This window comes from Stylophora pistillata, chromosome 7 (genome assembly GCF_964205215.1).
Source record: "Stylophora pistillata chromosome 7, jaStyPist1.2, whole genome shotgun sequence".
Lineage (NCBI taxonomy): Eukaryota > Metazoa > Cnidaria > Anthozoa > Scleractinia > Pocilloporidae > Stylophora > Stylophora pistillata.
In genome coordinates, this window is record NC_142525.1 from 27,917,307 (window position 1) to 27,943,031 (window position 25,725).

Sequence of the window (25,725 nt, forward strand, 5' to 3'; positions counted from 1 at the left end):
CAGCCAAAGCAATCTCGTTTATTGATTGATAAATTACCACTGAAAACTCAGGGTGAAGCTTCTTATAAGCTTCTGCAAAATCTAACGCAGAGGCGCTTTTCGTCTAATCAAGTTTTCATTGGATTCAAGCACAAGTCTGCAAACACTTTAAATTAATTTTTTTGAAAAGTAGGGCTTAATGATACCCTACCTAAAGAGCGTCTTTTATTTCCGTAAAGAGTTGTCATAAATATTTAAGATGTCTAAATAACTGATCATATGAGGTAACCAAAACTGATGCAAATCAATCGGGAGCTAAGTTAACCGACTTCTCAGCTCATTGAATAATAAAAAAAAGCCACCGGTCGATCCGGCATCATGAACAAGTTTTTTCCGGAGACACAGACGGATCCGATTCCTTCCGACCGTGTAACGATTTGTACTGCATCATCAAAACTAGGAAAGGATCACTTCTCGCTCCAGTCTTAAACTCCTCCATGGTAAGCTTTCCATCCTTGTTCAAGTCAAACTTTTCAAAGATCCTTGCCGTACGCTGTTCTGGTGTTTCTTTTCTTCCCAGTCGACTGTCTGCGTACATTTTATACACAGATCTGATGATGTCTTCCATTTCGCGCTTCGTTACATACCCATCCCCATCAACATCGTAGATCTTGAAGGCCCACTCCAATTTCTCTTCCAGATTTCCTCGCGAAGTTATTGAAAGTGAGTACATGAACTCTTTAAAATCAATGAACCCACTTTTGTCGGAATCAAATGTGCGGAAAACATGACTGGCAAATTCGGACGCGTCCCCTTCGAAAAAGTCTGAATACATGTCCTGAAAATCCGCGGAGGATACCAACCCATCAGGACAACTCTTCATAAAACCTTTGTACCATTCTTCAATTTCTCCTTGTGTAAAATGAGTACATTCCATCAAATCGGCCAATTCTTCTGTCTTCAGTTTGGTCTTCCTGTTGCCCATGTCAAATGGAATTCTGGCGTTGGCCGCTTGTTTCTGTTTTGTTGTGTTCTTGCTTCTTGTTGCGTCCCTACCGCTGCCTTTGCGGTTGCTGTTGTTGTCGCTGCTTTTGCTTTTGAAAGGTATCAAGGTATTCACCAATATAACAGATCTCGGTAATATTAACCAGTTGTCTTGGCTGGTTTTGTCAAAAATCAGATTCGTAATCGTCTGAAGATATAGTCGCCTAAAACGAAAACGAAATTAACGAATCAATCGACACCACACTAAATCAAGTTGCTAAAATCCTAAAACGAGCACGACCAAGAGAAAATGTGCTGATGCCGTTTGTCACTCAGTTCGGATTTTTAACGCGTATTTTGTTATCCTACATCATGTGTTTATACCCTAATACTGATCAATATCTTTTGTGAATTTGTTATAGTAAAAGCACGTACGTAAGTAAGAAGTGAATAATTTAATATGTCTAGGATGTCTTACCTTAAAATATTCAAACAAATTAGAGTCTGCCGTAGAAAAGTTATTTATTCAATGTTTTCACCAAGAGAAAATCACGATAAGACCTTAACATTTTCTCTGTTTTTCCCTCGTCCACGGACAACAAACACCTCAGTTTGAATCAAATGAAAAGCCGTTACTGCGTAGATGACCGCAACAGTTTATTGTGTACTGAAAAAACTTGGAAAAAAAAATCGGGGGTATAATCTGAGTTTTATCTGATCTAAGCAGACCAAGTAACCGTGCAGTCTCAGAACTAAACTACAGTTGCCATAAACGATTAGGATAAAACATCGGTACTGATTGGTTAGAAATCACCTTGGCTTGATAAACAGCTGTCAATGAATGTGGACAAATTTTAATATTTTCCAGTGGGCAGTTTTTCGACTCAGTGCCCTCAGAGCTCGTCCTCGTTCGCTCATCAACAGTGTTTCAGGGATCGGACTTTGGTGCATGTTATCGTGACGTTATTTTATGAAGATTCGTAAAACCTAAGCCAATAAGAAAGAACGAACCAAATTTCCTTGAAGAGCTGTATAGATTAAGAAAATTAATTATTGTAACGAACGTAGTCGAGCTTTTGAAAAACTTTGTTAAAAATTAATTACTTTGTACACTCAAGTTTCTCAAACGGAATAGTAAGACGAAACTTATTCACTATTTACTAACGTAGACAAGAGCAAAAAATTGTCGTTGAACAGAGAAATAACAACAAGCTTGTTGCCGTTTGAAGCACATCTCAGACAGTTTGAAGTTTTCGTGATCAATCTGTACACGTTTGGGTTTCAAATTAAAAACAGAAATATCGCAATTGATAGTACGTTTATCTCTTTCGATCTTCTGAGGTCACTCTTTTGGCAAACACTCGGTCAAGGTAGAGTTTATTAGCCAAACAGTGCTAACATTATAGTTTAACAGATACTTGAAGGAACTAACAGATCACGGCCAGTCGTGCGATTCAAAACCACTTTACATAGCAAATAACGACTGCTGTTGTTCAAAACCAGCAGGTTTCTTAACTGTAGAGAAAGTAGCTCAAGGAAGGTCTTGTGGATCAATCATTTGCCGTGCGAGAAGATTCGGCGGGATTTCAATTCGGTCAGTGGTAATACTTATTTGGGCTTAAGTACCTGAACTGATTCAATCATGGACGGAATTCGGCCATTCTAGCTTGAGATAATTGCGAAAAAAAAAACGGGGATCGTGACAGACAGATGGTGGTGAGATATTGTTTCGAGATCCCTCTCATTTTTGTACAGTTTCTTTGACAAAGTGTACTTCGAGTTTATCGTTAACCGAAACTGCGTAAATCTGTTTCAAAATGGAAAATTTGCATGGTTGAAAGCACGATTTATGTAACTGAATTTTTCATGTTTTTCTTTCTTAGCCCATATATTCTAAACATGTACTCGTATTTGTAATCTTGATTTAGAAAACCGAATACAAAACCTGCTTAATCCACCTGGGTGCCGCGTCGAGTTTAAACCGATTGAAGTTCCAAAGATAAACCAATTGCGGTATTTTCGAGTTAAAGACACATAAATCTATTCCTCTCACCTGGTGATGTGTTATGTCTCGATGAAAAGTTTGTATTCACCACGAAACAACCGAGAGGTTCAAATGCGCGTTAGTTTTCACACCAGATGGAATCAACGCATTTCTCCTGATCGCTCGACACATTTTTAGCCCTATTGTAATATGTCACGGAAACGCCAATTGGTTCTCTTTACCATTGTTTGCAAAAATACTATTTTATCCTTTTACGCGCCTGTGGTTCTGGAAACAATTCTTTGGCTGATAGGCAAATACTTTAATCGTTTCTGTTCGTGTTCATAATTTAAGTCCCAATATGAGGCTGATTTTACATGTTACGTATTTACTTCTAGAATGTTGGCTTGTTTGCCTCCTGTGATAGATGGACTGTTGGAGTTTGAATTTAAAGCTGTGATTTTCCACAGGCAATCCCTGCAGTTACCTTATAGCAGCAATGATCATTGTTAGTTCCCTCTGGCGTTTCGATCGATTAATCTTAAATTCAACTTCGCCTCCAAAAATTTGATGGAAAGCCTAGCTCACTGGTAGTTAAACTTTCTGTTTTTCAAGAAATTCAGTGGGAATCGCGTATATCATGAAATTTGCTCTCAATTCAGTTCATACTTTGGATCTCACTTTTTTTTTATTTTGCATCTGTAACCTATCAACATGGTAAATTTTGTTAAATTGAGATGTAGAAACTTTCTAGTTCTCTCAAACTATTTAAACATTAATGCGTTAGCGTGCTCCGAGGCTAAATGACTCATTAGTTTGTCCTGAAATCCGTCCAAGTACTCTTCTTAAATCATTTAAATATGTTGTAATTGAAATTTGACAGCAACCTGAGTGAATTTTTGGTCTTGGCTTGCATTTGTGAACTGCAAAATATTTCGGTTCACGCCTTGCTAGAATTTTCTCAAGACAAATTTATTCGAAACGCCTTTGTGTTCTGGACTTATTTGCTATTATTTCCCCACCCAGACTGTCTCTATAAACATATTTAAACACTTTCGCTAAGTGAATCATTTATAATTTACATGGTTTACCCTCTTTCTGAAGCCTATGTATTTGGAATACTGGAAGTTGTTGTCTCCAGTCACGAAACAGGAAAATGATTGCCGGGGGAGGGTGGAGTGGTGGATTTTTGTAGGAACGAACGATTTCCGGGGGGGGGGGAACGGGGAGGGGATCAGTCGACGCTACAGAGTATGGAAAATAAACTGCCGATTAAGTGCCAAAAGAATATTTACAGAGGCTTATAGGAGAATAAGTACATTTTGGCGGTCCTTTACACATCTTTTGACAATATTGTGCACACAAACCAATTTCAGAATACCCCTATCGGAGGATATACAATAGGAAAACGAATGACCTCCTCATAGCGTTGCTTTTCCATTCCACATCGTAAAATGCAAATAAGTCAGTACGTAGATCCTTTCCTGGGTCTTTCACTATTTTTAAGGTAGCTCTGAAATCATCCAAAATTGTGAAATTCTAATTTGTCTGAAATGAAAATTTGAGTGTTGAAAGATAACGTTGTTGCTGGCCATGAAAATGTTAAATACACAGATGGTCGCTCAGTAAGGATATCAGAACCTTAGTCCAACGACAAAGCGGCAAAATGAGTGCGCACGCACGGCGGATTTAGCGCCTTCGAGGAGCTTTCAGTGATTTTAGCGTATGTGAATTTCTTTAGGAAACGAACCAGTACGTCTTTTTACACTTCTTGGACTGTTATTGATGTGAACCAAGAGGACAGAACGACGGTTGTTCTACAGGAGTTAAAAATAACCCCACTAGCTGGTAATTCATGCAAATGTAAGACTGTTTCAATAATGTTCAGAACGAAAAAGTCCGTAAACAGAAGGCACCAAGTTAAGCAAACTCTAATGTTCCATGACAAGGGTTGTTTCTTACCCATTTCTTCGACAGAAAATGGGCGCGCAACCGAAACGGATACATTTGCGCACGCCCAGTGTTGGACGGCTGACCTGGGTGATCGTGGGCGAAACCCCTGAATTGAGATGTTCTTTTACTGGCAATCATAAACTGTATTTCAAGCAAGCAGTTAACCTAAACATATTACTGTTATTATTATTATTATTATTATTATTATTATTAACTAATATAATTAAATCCTTGAAAGACAGGTAACTGTACACCGCAAATAGCATAGCTAATCTAGGCGGTGTAGAGTTAAGGTATTTTTTTATCAGCAAGATTATATACATTAGCATAAACCCCCTCATGTACTAAAAACTGCAACAATTCAGTCTGAAGGTTTTTTTGAATGATTACTTCGGTTTTGATTTTAAAGACTCGGGGATTTTGTTCCAGATTCTAGCTCCAAGCCTTGAGAAGGATTGGTTCTACTTTTTTGTTCGTGATTGAACTACATGAAATTTACCAGCAGCCGCAGCTCTGATGTTATAAGAGTGAATCGAAGGTAGCCTAGTGAATAGGTTCTTCAGATTTTAAGGTACAAGATCATGGTCAATATCATGCATCAAAACACCCGTTGATTTATAATTGAGCACATCAATAGGAAGAATATTTGATCGCAGAAATAATGGAATTGCAATGAATAAAGGCTGATGGTTTCGAAAGAAACTGTTTGGGGCTGCGTCGGTGGGAGTAACGAAATAATTTGAATATATCAACAAAGTTGAAGTGGTAAATTGGCCACCGTAACGATTACAAAAGCTGACGTTTTGAGCGTTAGCCCTTCGTCGGAGCGAATGGGCTAACGCTCGAAACGTCAGCTTTTGTAATCGTTACGGTGGCCAATTTACCACTTCAACTTTGTTGATATATTCAAATTATCAAGTAATTATCAAGGTTGGCATTTTGACTGGATCCCCAATTCTCATGCAAAAAGCGACGAAATGTAATCAGACGGCTGTCAGAACAAACAAATGAACTATAGCCGTGAATGAATTCATAAAACATCACAGGATTTAAATAACTGTTCAAACAAAGAAGGCAACATGAAGATTTTCAATTAAGAAAGTCATGTGTGAAATATGATGAGTTTTAAGAGCTCTCTAATGTTTTGCCTGGAATTCAAGGGACTGTATATGTCAGTTTAGAAAGTAAAAAGAACAGCAACCTGTCAGAGTAACCTCTTCGCATTTATGCAGAGGACAGCTACCTTTTAATTAATTTTTGGTTTAGCATTTTATTAAGAAGACTGTGGATTTGGACTAAAAAAGGAATCACCTTTAGAAATCATTTTCATCTAGACAGACAGGAAGTTCACAGTTTTTGCCGCTCAGTTGGTAATTTTTTTTTATTTACATCGAAAAACAAATTTAAGCTAACTCGTCGAAATCTTTGCTCAGAATCAACTGAATTCACCTTTTTTTTTACATTTTCAATCCAACTAGTAATTCTAAACTGGTATATTTCATTCGCACGATCTATTTCATTCGCAAGCAAGAGGTCATGGTCTTTTGTTGTCAGACATCACTTTCAATAATAGCTGGAAGAGAAAATGCCACCCCCGGCTATTAAGAAGAAATAACGGTCGACGTTTAAATTTTGCCAATTAACAAATGGTAAACACCACAGCGTACACTATTGAGTTATGGATGCACGCGGGAGGTTGCTAAGCACGAAAGAAGCGTAAGAGTCGCTCGAGGCGATAGCCGAGAGCGACTCTAGCTTCTTGAGTGCTTAGCAAACCTCCCAAGTGCATCCATAACTCAATAGTGTACGCTGTGGTGTTTACCATTTGTTTTAGAACATAACATTAACACATTGTAGCTAAAGAGTTTCCTTTTGTTTAACAAATCTTACGTGACCAGAAAAAGACAAGCGCGCGCAGAAAAATATTTAATAGTCTTTGCATTTGCTCACGTCAGCAGCGTACACCCATGGGCAAATGGGGGACGCTAAATTGACCAATCAGAGCGCGCGCTTTACTTTGGTTATGTTATAAATCATTTTGGATTTGGTTATTAACGGGAGCTTATAGCCTATACGCTTCTAGTTATCAGTTTAATGAAATATGTCAGCTTTGTTAATAATAGATAAGTAATTTTGGGCAAATCAAGGCAAAAATAAAAATTGGGAATATTTTTCTCTACTAGAAAGTAATGCATAAATCAGGCTGTCTTTTGAACAAGGAACGAAGGCGTCTCTAATTGTTGACTGCGTGCTGAGTTAGAAAATTATTCTCCATACCAGGTCAGTTTCAACCTCTAAACCTATAGCTCCATGAGAAAATTCTCAGCTATGCGAATGTCAAGTTTTTCATATCGATAAGCCTCTGTAGAGCCGCTGCTCCAAGCCCTTGATCAATAGGGAAAAGCGGTTAAACAGGCAAGTGTAAAACGGTGTTCGTGTCCCATTCACCTACCATCTTTTTAATCATCTAGCCTATCTTTTAATCTATAGTGCAGTATGATCGTTTGGATAAGAGCAGCCTTGAGAATGGCCAGTAGACTGAACAAGCCTATTTTTTTAGTGTGTTTTCCAGGAGAGCTCGCTCGATTAGATCGAAAAACGCAAAACAGCTTTGCTTTCCTACAAGCTATGTAGGGAAGGGTTATTTTCGGCGGCTCACTGACGTTTGAACAGCCCTCAGTATGCGAAAGTCCTGACTTGGCTCTGATAAGCACACACATGCTGAATGTAAGTTTTAAGCGCAACACTTGTTCGTATTGATTACGTAATTACGTAAATTTAGCGGTATATTAAAAGTCATTTTTTGTTAGTTTCGTTGAGTGTTTTCCTAGTGTTGAATTTTATGACCATATTTTTCACGGCCTCGTTAGTGTTTGTTTGTAATTTCAACTCTTACTCCTTGGTTCAAATTGTTTTCAATCGTCTCCATTACTCAAAAGGAAAGCCTGGAACAGGCTTAAGTTAGCATTACTGGAGATGTAACTTCAGCCCCTACCAGATATAACCTAGGTTTGCCCTCGGGGATATAGCCGTAATATAACCTCTGGGTTATAACCTCATCATACCCTCAGGGATGTAGCCTCAGTATATCCATCGTAACGTAACCTCAGTATTCCCTCCGGGATGTAATCTCAGAGTACTCTCCGGGATGTAATCCGGCCCAGTACAAGCTACGGGATATAACCTTAGAGTTTCCTACGGAATGTAGCCTCAACACACCCTATACGGGATTTATCCTCATTATACCCTTCGGGATGTAACCTCGGTATACCTACCGAAATATAGTCATTGTACACCCTCCATCTCATCGAACAGATGTCCCTATTTTTTCATAATTGAAATTAACAAATGGTAAACACCACAGCGTACACTATTGAGTTATGGATGCACGCGGGAGGTTGCTAAGCACGAAAGAAGCGTAAGAGTCGCTCGAGGCGATAGCCGAGAGCGACTCTAGCTTCTTGAGTGCTTAGCAAACCTCCCAAGTGCATCCATAACTCAACAGTGTACGCTGTGGTGTTTACCATTTGTTTTATAACATAACATTGATACATTGTAGCTAAAGAGTTCTCTTTTAATTAACAAATCTTACGCGACCAGAAAAAACAAGCGCGCGCGGAAAAATAGTCTTTGCATTTGCTCACGTCAGCAGCGTACACCCATGGGCAAATGGGGGACGCTAAATTGACCAATCAGAGCGCGCGCTTTACTTTGGTTATGTTATAATCCCATTTTCTTTACCACAAAGTCAGCTGTAATTCGTTCGATTGCCGCTGATTAAAAGCTAATAATTCGTGCGCTGTTATAAGTTTCCTGTTCGGCTTGATATTGAGTTGTCGATATGAACTTTCAGATATCAATTTGGGAAACAATAGATTCAAAGACTGAAAGCAAACTTTTTAGGCGATGAGTAGATCAGTAGAAATCGCCAGTTTGTGGTGCGGATAGAGTGCTTTTCTACCGAATGGCGTGAAACTTTTCACCTCCGATCTTTTCAGTATGACTGGGGAACTGAACCCTTTCATTACCAAGATCTCATTAGTAATTCTCCCTTTAGTCTGCCATACAATTCTTATGATGTTTGTAAGGAGAATTCATTATAGGATCAACTAACAATCCCCTGATTTATATTTTTCTTTACTCTTACTTCTTGTACGTTTGCATGCTACTAATATTGTAAAAAGAAATTCTGTCTTGGTTACGCTTGGGAGGGATAGGGTTTAGCATTCCTTGAAATTTCACTGTGTATATCTTTGGACCGAATCCCGGGCTGTTATTGGTATCACGGCTACTTTACTTTTAGGACTAACAAATAAACGACACTCAGTATTTTTCTTTTTCTAGTACTGTCTATGCAATTTCCTTTTCTAGTTCTGATATTGATGATCAGTGCGAGGGAAGTTTTAGCCAGTGCAAAATCGTGGAACTCACCCGCATACTTTTGATCCATGTGACTTTTCAGTTCGCGACACCTTTTCAAGTATTTTTAAGTTTTATTAATTCATTTATTTATTCATTTATAATTTGCGAAAGACAGGTAAATTTACAATAGGACAAAGTTTTCCCCTACTGGGTAAATTACCTTTCCCTAACCCCTACAAACAGACAAAATTGAAACCCAACCCACTCATAAGTCCCCATGCTTAGAAATAACAAAATAAACAATCATTAACAAAAGAGAAAAAGAGAAAAAAAATTGTTAATTAACGTGTACAAGAATTAAGAACATTGAAACGACGACATTTTACACCTGCCACAAGTTACAACACATCAAATAACAATTCATGTTATCTTTTCAAAATCATGAAACCTTGTCTTACAAGTCCGTTTTTATCCTAAAAGGATAAAAACGGATTTATCCGTTTCGTTCAATTGAAAAATTTAAAACCAACGGTGCTCTTCGACGGGCGCTGTTCTCTGAGCCGTGCGCGCTTTGGTACATTTTGAGATGGCCCTAAATCGTTTCAAACTACATACAAGGAGAGCTTTTAAGTTTCAAGTAAAACTGGAGATAAAGAACAGTGAAACAACTATTCAATTTCATTATATGTTTTATACTAGTTATTTGTTTAATTTGAGAAAAAAAATATGTTGCATATACATGTATTAGGATCGAGTTTCGATTTACATTTGATCAACTTTTTTTTTAATTTGACATTACCGACCGATCTGTCAAATACTGCACGAATTAAATCGAAGGCTATTGTTGAGGCTTCTAATATAACAATGTAAATAGTATCTGAATTCAGGCGCCGCTAAATTAAACTTTCCCTCCGTGATTTGACACCTTGTTTTAGTTGATAACACAGAGAAAACGGCTCGGAACTACACCTAATCTTGCAGGTAATTTTTGTGATAATCACTGTGAATTTTTCATTCTAACGAAGAGCTGCTGTAGAAATATGAGGTTTTAATTGGTAAGATACAGCGTCTGAAAAATCTCACGATCCGCCAGACATAACCAACAATCGAGTAGAGAATATAGGACGAACTAAGGTTATGGTGAATGGTATATAAAACTCCCATTGCGTCAGTGTACTGTCAACTGCTTCATAATTTCGAAAAAGAAAGGAAAGTTGTGGGACATCTCTGCGGAAGGCTAGAGAACTAAAAAAAAAATCTATATTAGACGTTTTGAAAGTACCACAAAACTTCAATCATCATAGTGCTCGATTTGTGCAGCTGCGAATAAAGTTTGAGCCAGATGACTCAAGACAGAGTTTCGTCAACAACTTTCATTTCCTAAATAAACTCATGTCACAATCTAGGAAGCATGATAAGTGAAACAGAATTACCGCGGTTTTATCAATAAAGCCATTAATGAAAGGAAAATGGAAAACTGAAACTTAAGTTCACAACACCAGTTTTTTTTTTTTTTTTTGTTTTTTTTTTTAGATCTAAACAACAATTTTGACAAACGGTTCTCTTTGAATGATGGAAGTCGCTCTTACGCGAAGTGCTAACCGCAACATTTATCCTGGTTGAGAAACGACTCCTCTCAAAAAGCTTCTGAAATAGAGGAAGCATATTTTTTCCTTTTCCCTCAAAAACAAAGACTTAATTAAAACTTTGCATTAATTTTACATTTTACCGACTTTCCGACTATTTCGAGTTTTCAATAACAGCGGTGTCAATTGTCTGGTGGTTGCTTGTATCCTTGAATTCTATTTTGTATTCTTTTGTATTGTTTTGTTTTGTTACGTTGGATGTTTTAACTCATTCACTTTTTGATCTTTATTCCTTGATTGTTTTCCTCAAAGGCCCAGTTGCCTTTGTCTTGCTAACCGTAATTCTTTCTCTTCAGAAATATTTACCTTTTTAGGAGTCAAACTGTGTCATCTTGGCCTTCAATAGGTCAGTTTTAATTATTTTCATCAAAAGTTTCCTGTTCCTCTAAATTTGAAAATTATTTTAAAAAAAATGGATCTGAAAGAGGCTACGAAGTCACCGCAAAGCCTCAGAAAACCTCCACAAGCTGACAAAACAGCCGCAAATTTTGGAACAAAGTCAACTGAAAGCCGTCACAATGGCAGGCAAAACCGCAGGACGTGACATCCGTTGTTTACGTTATGAGAACAAACGAGGAGAGAAAAATTGAAAATATTTGAATTTTCAGCAAGGTAGAGGAGTTTAATGCGTCAAAAAACAAAGTTAATGACATCAGTTTAGTTTTAATACCTGCACCACTCATTTCACCCTGCCGTCAGAGGCGGCGCACCCCAACTAATACGCGGTGACTTGAATACCATATTTGAATTAGATGCATATGCAAACCGGAATGAGTCAGATAAAAACTCATATTTTTTTTCCTCTGACCATCAGCAAAAGAATTTGCGTCATCGTTACGACCCACTCGATGACGAAAGAGCATATGCTATATCGCAAAAACTGCTCTTTAAAAAGAGGACTTTGTGTCGATCAAGTTACCTGACAGACTGAAACGAGTTACGCCGATTTTAAAGTGGTCAAGTAATTCTCAAGACGGCTAACATGAGCGCGGAAAATATTACGAAAACTCAAGTTTTTTGCATAAATGGATTATATGATGCCAACCAACACATGTTTCTTGCCGGACTTAACGTTTGCTTGGCCCTGACTGCGTTTCTATGGAATTTCGTAATCCTCATAGCTCTTGAAAAGGAGAACTCCTTTCATCCATCATCAAAGCTGTTATTCCGTTGTCTGGCGAGTACTGATCTTTGTGTAGGATTCATCCTTGAACCAATTTACATCACCTACTTAATGTCCTCACGACACACGAACACTTGTTATTATACTACAATAGTAACCAGCATCGCAAGTGGAATTTTTTGTGGGGTATCATTGGCCACCTTGACTGCTATTAGCGTGGACAGATTTCTCGCCCTAAAGCTGGGTTTGAGATACCGACAGATTGTGACCTTAAAGCGAGCTCGATTATTTGTTATCATCCTCTTGCCAACGAGTAGTCTCACTGCAGCGATGTTGGAAGTCGACTACCTCTTCACTGTAGGAATCATATGCATTGTAATGTTCATGTGTTTGATAACTTCAGCCTTTTGTTACACCAAGATCTACATGACACTTCGCCATCACAAAACTCAAGTAGAGCAGTTTAACACGCACGGGAATTCTTGTAGAACTGACGGAGAAACACCTCCGCTGAACTTGACGCGGTACAGAAAGTCAGTGTCTGCAGCACTGTGGCTGCAAATGGCATTGATAGTTTGCTATTTTCCATTCTGCGTCGTCGCCGCTCTGTACGCCATGACCGGAGTGATTTCGCCTTCACGTGATTTCGCTTGGGATATAACACTGTCTATCATCATGCTCAACTCCTCTTTAAATCCGATTCTTTACTTTTGGAAGATTAGAGAAGTAAGGAAAGCAGTGAAAGACACGATAGGACAGTTATGCTCTTTTGAATGAACTCACTTTCATTCCCACTGTTACGTACATTACCAACAAATATACAGATCGTAAGGTGAACTCTTTTTCTCTAACGGACGAGGTTACCACTCTATATAAAAGCCACCCTAGAAAGTATGGTTTCTGAGCAACGTTCGCCCGACTGTATGGTCTTAAATCAAATGTGGTGGCTTTCAAAGGAACAGCGAGATTCTATTAACGCATTCATCTCTTAACTTTGGAAAAATGGTAAAAAGAGAAGTAAGCAAATTGTATCTTCTGTAGATGAATTTTCGAATGAATCTCACCCACTGTTAGCTTCGGTAGGGATGCGAAGCGTAATAACTGTACAAAACACCGTGGTGGATTTGCAAACCAAAAAACCTTTCATAAGCCAGATTTGAGGAAGATATCTTAGAGGTCAAGTGTGAAAACGGGTAAAAAATACTACATTTTGATCATAATTTGGAACAAACTATGGAGAACCACGTGGGACACCATTACCAAGATTTCTAAAGAGTGCCGACCCCCGGGCGTACTCAGCTATTGGACATTCATAGGACATTTCACACTTCTAATTAATGCATGCTGAATTTGCATTGCATTGTTCACAATACACCATTAACCCTTTAAAGAAAACACCGTAAGAAAAGCCTTATGGTTCATCACTTGCTGGCCATAACTTGCTTTTTATTCAGCATGTAACACCTGAATTACCTGCTTTTCTCACAGTTAAGCTTTTCAGTGAAGATCTTGCTGATGTAGATGACTCAACCATTGTCAAAGAAATTGTATAGGGCTCGAGTAAATCAAATACTGTTCTAACAAGTTCCTTTTGACAATTTAGTGTTGTGGACAAGTTTTCTTGAAAAGCTCACTCGACGGTTTTAAGAGGGAAGATTCTCCAAGGGAAAACTTGAATACATAACTTGAAGTTGTCATTCCTTGGCAGCCTGGACTTGTCGGTAACGTAAGTAGGTCACGGTATCATCAACTTGGAGTAAGCACCCCGGCTTTACGTGCTTAAGGTGGCTCGTACCAGTTTCCTCGCGCGGGGAACAGGTCACTCTTGCATGACGCGCGCGAGAGAAACGTGCGAAAGAAGCGCGAGATCAAAAGATGAAAATTCAAAACAAAGATGGCGGCGCGTGGAATTTTTTCTACTTTTGTGAGAAGTTTACCTGAGAGCTTGTATTTGATGTGTTGAGCAGGAATGCAGGAGATAGAAGATAGAATGCAGGAGATAGAATGCAGGAGATAGAAACTAAGATAACGAAGACGATTTTCGGATTCACATTTAAAAGAAATATTCAACCGATATGAAATCTTGCGACGGCGAAAAAAAAAGAACTCAAGAGAAGGATAATCTACCTGAAGTGGAAGAAGACTTTGAAACTTAAAGGAAAATAATATGATATAGCCAGGAGTCGTGTGTAGGATTTTTAAGATGAGCTCGGGAGGCTGTCTTTGACGGCTGTTTAATGATTTTTTTTAGCAGTAAACGTCTGTAAACATCAGATCGCAGGTGCTCGCGCGAGCACACGCAATTTTCAGCGGTAGCTAAAACAGATCATGGGCAAATGTCGATCTTATAGAATCCAGATATTTAAAACGCGCGTGGAAATTGCTAAACTCACGAAAGCTATTGCATGAAAACAAGTCCGGTGACCCCTTCTTTTTATTGTTCCAATATGATAATAGCGTCGAAAGGAATCATCAGAAAAAAAACTAGAAAATTCTACGGAAAATTTGTGATGTGTGAAAATTGTCTTTTTTGTAGATTTTCTGAAACTCCGCTCCGTAGAATTTTTTAAAAATCTTTGTGCATTTTCCTTTTCAAGTGCCAAAAGCAATCACTGAAAAAAATCAGGGGGTCACCGGGTTAGTTCTCGAATTATTTAAGCCACAAGCTAAAAAATGCGTCTGAATAAGCCTATGAAAGCGTTGCCATGGAAACTGCTAATGACGAAATGACACTTACTTTTGGATAACCAATGATTATGTAATTCAACCCCGTAAAAGTGTTCAACTGGCCTTGGTCAGTCTTTCTGTTGTATTCTTTCAAAGTTACAAACCATCAAAAAGATGAAAACCGGTACGAGCCACCTTAAAAAGTTAAGTATATGACTTTCCCAAGATGGTATTGTTTAAGCCTTTTAAATCTTCCACATCATGATTCTGTCGCTTTGTGAATTTGGACTTTGGTATCGAAAAAACTTGAGGCAGTTTTCTTCTTGTCATAAAGTACAATGTCTAATGTTTAATCACAGTTCGTAACCGTACATAACTGATACAAATGAACTTAATACTAAAATAAATAAATAAATAAATGAATAAAATATAATACATATAATAAACAAACAAAAATACAAAAATGGTTAACAGGATGGTAGTAGGGGGAAACCAAATTTCCATGCTAAGACATACCCTCCAAAAATAATAATGCATAAACTTATATTAAAAACGCTATCCCTAGTATTACAGAAAAATTATGAGCATTGGACTGGTACTTAATCAGTGAAACTTTCAAAGACTGGAGGCTATAGGAGATGACATTACATCAGAAGGCAAAGAGTTCCAATCATTAATATATCTATGAAAGAATGAATATTTAAAATAATTTGTACGGGCAACTTTCGGCCTTATTTTATACTCATGCTTACTTCTAGTACGAGTTACTCCAATAATATCAAAATACTGATGGGAGTTAATATCACAGTAACCAAATATAGTCTAATACTTTTGAGCTAGGGCAAGATATTTTCTTCTCAGTTCTAAAGAGACCGAATGCAATTTAACTCTAGAAGTCTTTCAGGATATACTTTGTCAGGGCCACATATTGTTGTAACAACACCGTCTCAACAGCTATGTATACAGCATGTCAAACTTTAAAAATTTGGCTTTTCAGAATCATAAAAGAAACATATAGGTCTCCAATTGTGTTTTCTTTCTTATTGTGTGACAAAAAAATTATCCTCTAGGGAGGTTTGATCAAGTGTTCTTTCAAATTTGCTCCCTTCCTTTTTGCTTCTCTGATGGGGTTTTCAGCTTCGTTCGAAGACACGTCGATTTCAGAGTTAGAATTGATGAGTTTTCACAATTAGTAGCTGCCATTTTGGAAGTGGTCTCGCTGGGCCGGCCAGCGGCACTGGCCTAAAACCACAGCAAACCCAATCACACAGATCTGGTAGAAAGTGTTATTGGACTATCAGAGCATTCTGCTTCGTTTGCATTACTAATGGAAATTGACCAGGCGTCCCAACAGATTTCTTTAGAAACTGCGAAAAACTACGTCTCACTTAGATTCTCCTTGATTGACAGTAGCAAATTACCCTTTGAAGTGCGCATGAGCAATAATTTGACCGCTGTGTTCAAAGAACGCCACCGTGGAATTACGCGACCTGGCTTACGCGTTCCGATGCTTCGCCACCGAACCACAGAAGTTATGATCTTCGGTGAACTGAGCCAATACTCCGTTTATAGGTGACACGCGTTCTGCCTACTGCTAGGATCAGCGATATCGAGGGCACAGTGTGTGTAAGCACGTCAAGAAAGATATTTGTAAGCACATTAAGAGAGATGGCAAATTTTAGGCTTGAAAGGAATTCAGAAAGGTTTTCTTTTGCTGTTGTCACGAACAGAGTTGCTCGGCCTAGAAAAAGAAGCAATCTTAAACGTCGTGCCATCACCAAATGTATAATTTTTAATGTAAGAGCATTTTTCAAAGACTTATCAGTGTATCGGAAACATTTTCAAGGATCTTTTTATGATAGGCTTCTCAACATCCACTATTGATATTTATGGAAGACGTGATTAAGGTTAAAACCGGACCAAAGTTTCGTCGCTAAAAGTCACTGATGAAAGAAAGTATTCTTTATTGAATACTTTGGGAAGTAATCTAGTCGAACAGTGCTTCCATTATTTCTTAAAGGACCTAAAGGCGAACTGGGTTACGTAAGAAAACGTTTATTACCTGCAACACAGCACGTTTCATTTGCATTCCATTCATACCAGCGCCATTCAGAGCCGCGGATGTTGAGTTGCTGAAAAGGCATAGGCGTAGATTACGAAGGAATTTCCTTTTATACATATTTAGAATCCCTTGTCGTGATGTATTCCAACATGCTTCTGGATTTTATACGAAGAAGGCCTGAGATTATTTTAAATTAGAATAGTGCAACAATATATTTGACGAGAAATATCTTTTCATTCTAAATGACGTTTTGAAGTCTTTTTTTTAGCGCTAAATACGTATTTCCTTTGGACCAAATCAGAACTGCAACAGTTTAAAACACTCATGACGATCAATGATCTTCGTACCCTAAATTCTTCATTGCCAAACATGTACGTGACTCATGGTGAACCAAAGAGCGGGCTAGAGAAAATCTGCGAGCTGGCTGTTGTGAGAATCAGCTCCCCAACCGCATTGTTTTCGCCGCTCGCCCCACTTTTTCATTCGTTCTCATAATAACACAACTGAGTGCCTGGTAAAGGCGATGAATGTACAAGCAAATTATTGCATTTAAAATGTATTTTAATTTAGTCCATTCAATTTCAGGCAAAGGCTCCCTGCATGCGCTTCGCATGGCCGGCCGGATACTTTTCCCGTTCGCGCAATTCCTTTCGGTCTTTTCATTTCTACTATAGATTTACCACTTATGAATACTACTTATGCGACCAATAAAGGGGATAAGAATTTCTTTTTTATAGAGCTAAAGTACAACAACGACGTTTATCCAAATATGATAACTAGAGTTTAATACAACCCTCTTGTGTTTTCCTGATCGTCATCTCAGATCACTAATTAACCAAAACATTGTATTGTAGCGTTTCTTTTTAGCGTTTAGTTCATAACAAAAAGTTTCGATTACTGCTGTTTTTTAATCCACCAAACGATCTTTCATATCGCCGTCAAAAAATGGGGGTATGATACTGAGTTACGGGCGGCTATGAAAGCTGCGTCTGAAAACTACAAGTAGATTTTCAGAGAATCTGACCAAAAAGGTCATAACACTTACAAAGCTCTTGTTTGTCTCGCACACATTTTTCTCTGGCCCTTTATTGCGTCATTTCATTTTGTATAACCAATATTACGCTTCATTTTAGCGCATGCTAAACTTATTTCAGTAACTCAATAAGCTATTTTCATTTTCATTTTAGCGCATACTAAACTTATTTCAGTAACTTAGTACACCTTTCGCGTTCACTAACCTTGTCCGGTTTGGTAAACCACAAAAGGAGAGGTCAAAGTCAGGAAGAAAAAAAAGGACTGGAAGTACAGGACTGAAACACTTGAGGACAGGTAAAGTATATTTATCGACAGCGAATTTCTAATTTGGCATGAAAATAAGCAAACATCGGCGGACATTTTGCTCCAGTAGACTCAGGAAGGTCATGTTGATCCGTTGGGCCCCTAACTCGCCAAAGATGTACTCATTCTTGACAAAACGCATAGACACAGCATCTTGGAAATCAAGTATCTGCGAATACTCAAACCAAATATTTGCATATGTTCAACTATTGCACGATTGGTATTTTGAGTTCGTTTTTTTCAAAACCCTCAATGATCCAACTATAACTGGACTCAATTAGCTTCTTCAATTTAGGTGGAAACTTAAAGGCCAGTTTTTTAATTGTGGCACGATTAAGCTGAGTATCTAGATGAATTTCTTTATTGCATCGTTAGGACTCACGAGTATAGCTCCAGATAAAGGAATCCAAAGAAAATGTTTCAAATCTTGCTTGAGGCATCCTCGATCTTTGAAGTTTGAGAAAGGCTGCCATCGCTGACAAGCTTAGTAAAGCACCATTTAATCTGCTATCAAAACACAGAAATGGCAAATGTATCTGAGTATGGAAATCACACCACGAATCAAGCAGCATTTTGCATCAATATGTCATTCGGAAGAGAACTGCATCTGTTTCTTGTTGTGCTAAATATCTGCTTGTCTGTAACTGCGTTTACGTGGAATTCTCTAATTCTCGTCGCATTGCAGAAGTGTTCAGTTCGCCCACCCACGAAACTGTTATTCCGTTGTCTCGCCAGCACAGATCTCTGCGTTGGTCTCATTATGCAGCCCTTCTACGTGACTTATTTGATGATCAGAGAATCCTCTAGAATTTGCCGTCTTCTAAGAACACTGACCAGTATTGCAAGTGGAATATTTTGTGGGGTGTCACTGACAACACTAACTGCAATAAGCGTGGAGAGACTTCTCGCCCTGTTGCTGGTAATGAGGTATAGGGAAGTGGTTACTCTTACACGCGTTCGTATTCTGGTGACCATACTGTGGGCTTTCTGTGGCATCAGTTCGGTGCTGTTTTCTGTCAGTTTTTACGTCGCTGTAGGAGTGGTCAGCATCGTTATGGTATTATGTTTAGTTATCTCCGCTTTCTGTTACACGAAAATTTATATTGCTTTCAACCGACACCAGAGACAATTGGCACAAAATAATCTCCAGATAAATCCTAATAATTCCGGAGGAAAAATTCTTCTGAGCACACCACGATACAAAAAGACAGTTTCCTTCTCTCTGTTGTTGCAAATGGCGTTAGTGACTTGTTATCTTCCCTTTGCTGTTGTTGCAGGCCTGTTTTCCTTCACCAAAGTTCGATCGTCAATTCTTGATTTCGCTTGGTTCTTGGCATTGTCTGTCGTCGCGTTTAACTCAACTCTGAACCCAATTCTCTATTTCTGGAAGATCCAAGATGTCAGACAAGCAGTAAAAGACACAGTTAGAAACCTTGCTTGTCGCTAGACACTTAAAATGAGAAAGTAATGTGGCGAGACAGGTGTCAGAATTGTATCTGTTCAAAAAATTTATTTTATCAAGACTTCTTATACATTAAATTCCTTATTGTCTAACTTGTACAGTGATCACGGTTATTGAAGGAAACCAGAGAGTGGGAAAGGAAAAATCTGCGAGGTAACTTTTTGATATTTGGCTCCCCACCAATGTTTTTTCCCCTCCTCGCCCCACTTTTTCACGTGTTCCCACAATTAACAAACTGAGTGGCTATGAACGTAAAGGCAAATTATTGAAACATAAAAAAAAAAAATTAAGTTTTCACAACGTAATTTCGGGAAGAAAATCCAACCGATCCTAAGGTCAAGGAAACTTTGTTTAGATTTAGGATATATTTCAAAAACAATATCCTACCAAATTATCTGAATCTAATAATTACAGATCAATACAACCCCCTTGTATTTTCGAGATCGTCATCTCAAATCACCGACCAAAACATTACGATATTGATGAAGTTTTTATTTGGCCCGGCTTTTATCAAGAGCACAAAGCGTATTGCAATGAATTTTCTTTTCCCCGAGCGAATTGTATTTCGGTCAAACGAAAAGAAGGTATGATACTGAGTTATGGCTATAAAAGCTGTATCTAAACATGATCTTAATTTAAAAAATAGATATTAATGAGTCTGACTAAAAATAGAATCTAACTAACAAAGCTCCTGTGTGTCTCGCAGACATTTTTTTTTTTTTGGCTCTTTTCTGACGTCATCATGTTTCACTATATTATGCCAGATTTTACTGAATCCATACCAAGAAACTTTAGTAGCTGAATACATCTTTCGCGTACACTGTCGTTGTTCAGAAAGGGTTACCCTCAATAGGAAAGAAAATAATTCAAGTACAGAACCGAAACGCTGAAGGACATACAGGTACAATTTATCTAAGGACAGTGAACCTTTCAATTAATATGAACATGAGTAAAAACCGGCAGCTATTTTTTGTTTCACTAGGCTCAGTCTGGTCAGTTTGATCCGCTCAGTAGAACCCTAAGTCGCCTAGTGAGAATGTTCTGATTAATGACAAAATGCGTAGCCACAGCATAATAGTGATACAACAATATCTAGCCAATTGTCAAACCAAATATTTGCATTTGCTCAGGTATTACATCATCGGTATTTTGATTTCGTTCAGTTTAAATTCTTCAATGATGCAATGATAACTGGAGCCAGTTTACTTCTTCAAGGTTTGGTGAAACTTTAAGGCTATTGTGGTAATTGTGGTATGATTACTATAAACTTAGGGCTAAACTTCAGAATACCCGGCCACTTATTTACATGTCATTGAATAAGAATAGCATCTATTGTGTTATGCCTCATTCTTCAAAGCCTCCCGACACATGTAAATGAGTACATGATTCAACTCCTTGTTTTTTATCGTTAGGAATCACAGCTCTCTCTGAGCTCTTGCTTAAGACATCCTTAGCCTTTGGAATTATAGAAACACTGTCTTCGCTGGCTGGCTCAAGAAACACCAATAAATCTGTTCTCAAGACAAGAAAATGGCAAATTTATCTGAGGATAGAAACCACACCGCCAATTACAACCAAGCAGCATTTTGTATCAATACCTCTTTGGGAGGAGAACTGCATCTGTTTCTTGTAGTGCTAAATATTTGCTTGAGTATAACTGCTATTACATGGAATGCTCTCATCCTTATCGCATTGCGAAAAAGTTCAGTTCGCCCAGCTACGAAATTGTTATTCCGCTGTCTCGCCAGCACAGATTTCTGCGTTGGTCTCATTCTGCAGCCCTTCTACCTCACTTATATGATGACATCAGAATCCCTTAACATTTGCCCGCTGATAGCCACACTGATCCGTATTGCAGGTGTTATATTTTGTGGGGTGTCATTGACAACATTAACCGCAATAAGCGTGGAGAGACTTCTCGCACTGTTGCTGGTAATGAGGTATAGGGAGGTGGTTACTCTAAGACGCGTTCGTATTCTGGTGACCACACTGTGGGCTTTTTGTGGTATTCTTTCGATGCTGTTTTTAGTCAGTTACCACGTCGCTGTAGGAATGGTTAGCATAATAATGCTAATGTGTTTAATTGTTTCTGTTTTCTGTTACACAAAAATTTATATCGCTTTTAATCGACACCAGAGAAAGTTGGTACAAAACACTCCTCAGAGAAATCCCAACAAACCTGGAGGAGAACTTCTTCTGAGCACACCACGATACAAAAAGACAGTTTCCTTCTCACTGCTGCTGCAAATGGCGTTAGTGATATGCTATTTTCCCCTTGCAATTGTCCTAGCTGTGTTTGCCTTCGCCAAACTACAGTCGTCAATTCTTGATTTCGTCTACAACATAGCATTGTCTGTGGTTGTGTTCAATTCATCACTGAACCCGATTCTTTACTTCTGGAAGATCCAAGAGGTGAGACAGGCAGTAAAGGACACAATTAGAAAGCTTGCTGGTCACTTGACAATTAAAGGGTGATGAAACAGGTGTCATTGCCTAACAAAAAGGAACATAAATAACTTTTGAAATAACTTTTTTTAAATCAAATACTAATACATTTTTCGTTTGTAGACCCAAATGAGGATTGCATCGGTTCTCAAAAAACGTGTTTTATAAAGGGTTCCTATGCAATCAGTTCTTTACTGTCTAACTTGTAGTTTGCTCGCGGTTATCGAATGAGAGCTAAAGAACGTGCGAGGGAAAAATCTGCATCGGCTGGGTTTTTTAGATTGAGCCCTTCATCATTGGGATCTTTCCTTGCTTAATTGTACTGACAATGAACTATAATTGACTGAGTGGATGGTAAAGGCTATGGACTTGAAGGCAAATTATCGAAGTTAAAAAAGCAGACCGTGAAATTTTTCGCATCCAATTTCGAAAATTCGAAGAAGCTCCAACAGATCTATGAGAGAAGAAAACTTTGTATGGATTTTGGAACAGTTCAAAACAATATCCCACTATGATATCTAAATCCGACAATGACAGTTCAATGCAACCCTCTTGTTTTCTTTCCTGGTCGACGTCTCAGATCAAAAGATCAGACCAAAAAATTAGGATATTGATGGAGTTTCTCTTTAGCCGGAAGGAGTTGATCACGAATACAAAGTGCACAGCTGTGATTTTTCTTTTTCACACTAAGCAATTTTTCAGTCATATCGCCCTAACGACATGAATGTTGTAAAGTTATGTCCAAATGGAATAAAATGATATTGATTAAACAGGCCAAATACTCGAACAGTTACAAAGCTCTAGCTTGTCTCGCACTGACATTTTTCGTAGCCCTCTCAAAGCGCAAGCGCTTAATTTTAGCATGTGACAAGCTATTTTTAGTAACTGAATACTCCTTGGTAAGTCTCACTAGGAGATGACAGAACCTAGGGAATACTAAAAGTACGGGACTGAAACTGTAAAGGATAGGACAGGACAATGAATTTCTAGTTTGACATGAAACTGTGAGTAAAAACGTCAGAAAATTTTCCCTCAGTTTGATCAGGTAGGACCCCAGCTTGCCTCAAATGTTCTACTTCTTGAAAAATTGCGTAGCCGCACATGTCAGTGTATCCCGTGAATAGTCAAAACAAATATCTGCATTTGCGTTGCTAACTCGCGTAGAAGAATGTTCTAATTCTCGACAATCTTGACCTTATTATAATACGGTTAATAGGGGTGAAAATTACTGTGATTTCTGGGAAAATGAAAGGCTCTTGTGAGCAAATAATTTGGATATATCGACAAAGTTGAAACGGTAAATTGGCCACCGTAACGATTACAAAAGCTGACGTTTCGAGCGTTAGCGCTTTGTCGGAGCGAATAGAGGAATTATGGGTTGTGTGTGCTTCTAAAGGCAGAAAATGGAGCGACGTTATTGGTGGGAACATGGCAACGAGAAAAACTCGAACAATTAGCGGAATGAAAAGCGTTCTTTGATCCCTGTGGGATTTAGACTTGGCATGCGTGTTGTCAAAATGAAGTATTGCCCATGCGTACTAGGACTCGGACGTCCTGAGCCACGCCGACTGCTTGATAAAGAGCCACGGTGCCGCTGAATACCGCGGGCTCGACTGTAAAACAGAAAAACAAATATACTAATATTGATCAAATTCCTTTTCCGGCTTTTATCAGAGTACTGTTGCCTTACGAGACGGCTACATGAGAACAAATAATTGTGGCGCACGTTAGAATGTCCAGGGATCTTCTCAGCCTGCCTTTCCGGCGGGTAGGCATTTATAGATTATGCTAGTAAAAGTGGCATATTATGCTAGTAGCATTGCTTTTTTTTTTGGCCAAATTATGCTAACATTATGCTCTTTTTTCCAAATTATGCCACCGTTTTTTTTAAATTATGCTCTTTGAAAAAATGCAAATAAGTCCAAAATATATATTTTTTAACTAGAAGCCGTTCGTCTACAGGAAAGAAACGCAACAAATCCACAATGAATTTCAAATAAACATGTGGTTCAGGTTAGACCCGGGCTCAGTGCTTCACAGTGAACTAAAAATGCCACTAGTTTAACTAAAACTTTAAATATCGATTAAGGTCACCAAGTGCTTGCAACTAGAGACAAAAAATTATCAAATAATGGCATCAAAAATGTTCTGATAATTATCAAAATCCGCAAATTATGCTAGCATTGCTACTTGGCAGAAATTATGCCAGTTTGCTCGAATTATGTCAAAAATTATGCTAGCATAATCTATAAATGCCTACCGGCGGGGAGAGGCTGGAAACGACAAAATTGAATCGAGACACGTAGCCGGGAGGTCTTGGGAAGTCTTGGGGTATCTATGAGCACTCCCACCCCTTCCCCCACTCCCCCACTCCTGAAAAGGAAACCCCATTTAAACAGGAGTATCCATTATATAAACGCTCTGGGAATTTCAGTTGAGCAGTCAAATCACCCTTACACAAAGAGCAATTAAAAACGTATCATCTTAATGCATTTTCAGGCCCCCGTTTAAACCAGCTTTTAACGCCTTTAGACTGAACTGGGTCATCCTGTTAAAGTATTGCCAAAGGATAAGTACATGTAAATGAATACATCAAATTGCGCAGTTTCAGAAATTTTGGGACAACCTGCTGTAGCTACAGCAGGCTTCCCCTGTATGTGCTGATTGGCTGATTCGAAAAGACTCGGGCTTCTTCCCAAAAAAACCGAAATGAATCTAATTTGCTATGCTTTGTGACTGCGCTTAAGTCAGGATCTTTGATATATTTTCAAAAGTCGCATCGAACTTTCAATAGGCCCTATTATTTCTAAGCAGTCCTTGTCTCGTAGATTCATTATTTAAATTTTGTTACTGAATGAAGCTAATAATGAAGGCAGATTAAGAGAAATTTCAGCTCTGTTTCCGCGTTCAAAGCTGTACGTGCCTAACGATGTCTGTGTGTCGCTGTAAATAATTCCAACCGACCCGGAAATTGGACTTTTGTTACCAAGATAAAGTGAAGTTCTGCAGTGTCATCGCAACGCGCGCGATGGCGTGAGGGTAAGCGTGACGTAAGATCACGTGGGTTTGCCCGTTTCGTGCCAGTCTCAGGGAATTTTTTAGCAGTCGCTCTCTCAAACATGGAGCGAGTTTTGTGGAAAACTTTCTTACTTTTTCTGTTCTCCCTGGTCCTAAAATGTGGGGGAATCTCGGATGAGGCGGCTGGAAGACCGAGAACGCAGCATTTGTTTGTACAGAGAAGCCAACCGCTGCCTGGCTCTGCGAAAAAGTTGTTGAAGATTGAATACGAAGAACCGTCTCGGTCCAATGCGGAGGAGAAAAAACCGGAATTTCTGCGTCGAGTTCGTCGATCGGTAGATCCCGACATGAAACCCGTAGCTCATGTGGTAAGAATCGTGTTATTTTGTCTCTTTCTGTTAAAATTATGTCGAATATACGTTTTGGTGTGTTAAGGCGACTTTCGAGCGTGCGGTATATGCGCAGTTGTCAAAGCAAGACAATATAATGATGTCATCGGCTGCATGCAAACATCTTTAGAGTTCTTCCGTGTGGATTACATCTCAAATAGAGTATTATTGCTCTGTTAAACTCATCTTGTCTCTTTCAAATGCATTTTTTGAACGAACGATCCTCAAGATTTACGGAACTACTTACTTTATAAAGTACAGTGTGGCTCAAACCAAAACAAATCGGAACTTCCTGCTTCACTGATCAAAATTG

The 25,725-nt window shown here is 38.6% G+C and overlaps 4 protein-coding genes and 1 pseudogene across 9 annotated transcripts in view; 4 read left to right on the plus strand and 1 right to left on the minus strand.

The window, feature by feature from the left end:
* Positions 1-2: 2 nt before the first annotated feature.
* Positions 3-3,168, minus strand: LOC111332530 (neurocalcin-delta pseudogene; annotated as a pseudogene). 3 transcript variants are annotated; one of them, XR_015990106.1, is made up of 2 exons: positions 3,017-3,168; positions 3-1,187 (listed from the first exon to the last, which is right to left on the minus strand). The product of XR_015990106.1 is annotated as a neurocalcin-delta pseudogene, transcript variant X1 (transcript). The 3 variants fall into 3 exon arrangements; XR_015990107.1 differs by lacking the exon at positions 3,017-3,168 and adding an exon at positions 2,909-2,928; XR_015990108.1 differs by lacking the exon at positions 3,017-3,168 and adding an exon at positions 1,442-1,570.
* Positions 3,169-10,131: 6,963 nt separating this feature from the next.
* LOC148727356 (melanocyte-stimulating hormone receptor-like) lies at positions 10,132-14,353 on the plus strand. Its single transcript, XM_088728523.1, has 2 exons — positions 10,132-10,243; positions 11,723-14,353. The coding sequence occupies exon 2, from the start codon at positions 11,891-11,893 to the stop codon at positions 12,806-12,808; it is 918 nt and encodes a 305-aa protein (XP_088584649.1). The 5' UTR covers positions 10,132-10,243; positions 11,723-11,890; the 3' UTR covers positions 12,809-14,353.
* Positions 14,354-17,508: 3,155 nt separating this feature from the next.
* LOC111332533 (melanocyte-stimulating hormone receptor-like) lies at positions 17,509-19,656 on the plus strand. The gene is made up of 2 exons (XM_022937888.2): positions 17,509-18,089; positions 18,474-19,656. Exon 2 carries the CDS (start codon positions 18,622-18,624, stop codon positions 19,543-19,545), a length of 924 nt encoding a protein of 307 aa, XP_022793623.2. The 5' UTR covers positions 17,509-18,089; positions 18,474-18,621; the 3' UTR covers positions 19,546-19,656.
* A 583-nt stretch (positions 19,657-20,239) lies between these two features.
* LOC111332539 (melanocyte-stimulating hormone receptor) lies at positions 20,240-22,775 on the plus strand. 3 transcript variants are annotated; one of them, XM_088728521.1, is made up of 2 exons: positions 20,240-20,802; positions 20,973-22,775. In XM_088728521.1, the coding sequence occupies exon 2, from the start codon at positions 21,091-21,093 to the stop codon at positions 22,033-22,035; it is 945 nt and encodes a 314-aa protein (XP_088584647.1). In that variant the 5' UTR covers positions 20,240-20,802; positions 20,973-21,090; the 3' UTR covers positions 22,036-22,775. The 3 variants fall into 3 exon arrangements, with proteins under 3 accessions (XP_088584647.1, XP_088584648.1, XP_022793627.2); XM_088728522.1 differs by having other exon boundaries at positions 20,240-20,775; XM_022937892.2 differs by having other exon boundaries at positions 20,240-20,461.
* A 2,306-nt stretch (positions 22,776-25,081) lies between these two features.
* The window catches only part of LOC111332519 (uncharacterized), a 54,748-nt gene continuing 54,104 nt past the window's right edge, over positions 25,082-25,725 (plus strand). The window contains exon 1 of the mRNA XM_088728509.1: positions 25,082-25,391. Coding sequence (XP_088584635.1) covers positions 25,125-25,391 — 267 coding nt within the window. The 5' untranslated portion in view covers positions 25,082-25,124. The remainder of the gene's footprint in view (positions 25,392-25,725) is intronic.

Bases quoted from the DNA above. Each gene is read 5' to 3' on its own strand.
- LOC148727356 (XM_088728523.1), top strand. From the start codon at position 11,891: ATGAGCGCGGAAAATATTACGAAAACTCAAGTTTTTTGCATAAATGGA.
- LOC111332533 (XM_022937888.2), top strand. From the start codon at position 18,622: ATGGCAAATGTATCTGAGTATGGAAATCACACCACGAATCAAGCAGCA.
- LOC111332539 (XM_088728521.1), top strand. From the start codon at position 21,091: ATGGCAAATTTATCTGAGGATAGAAACCACACCGCCAATTACAACCAA.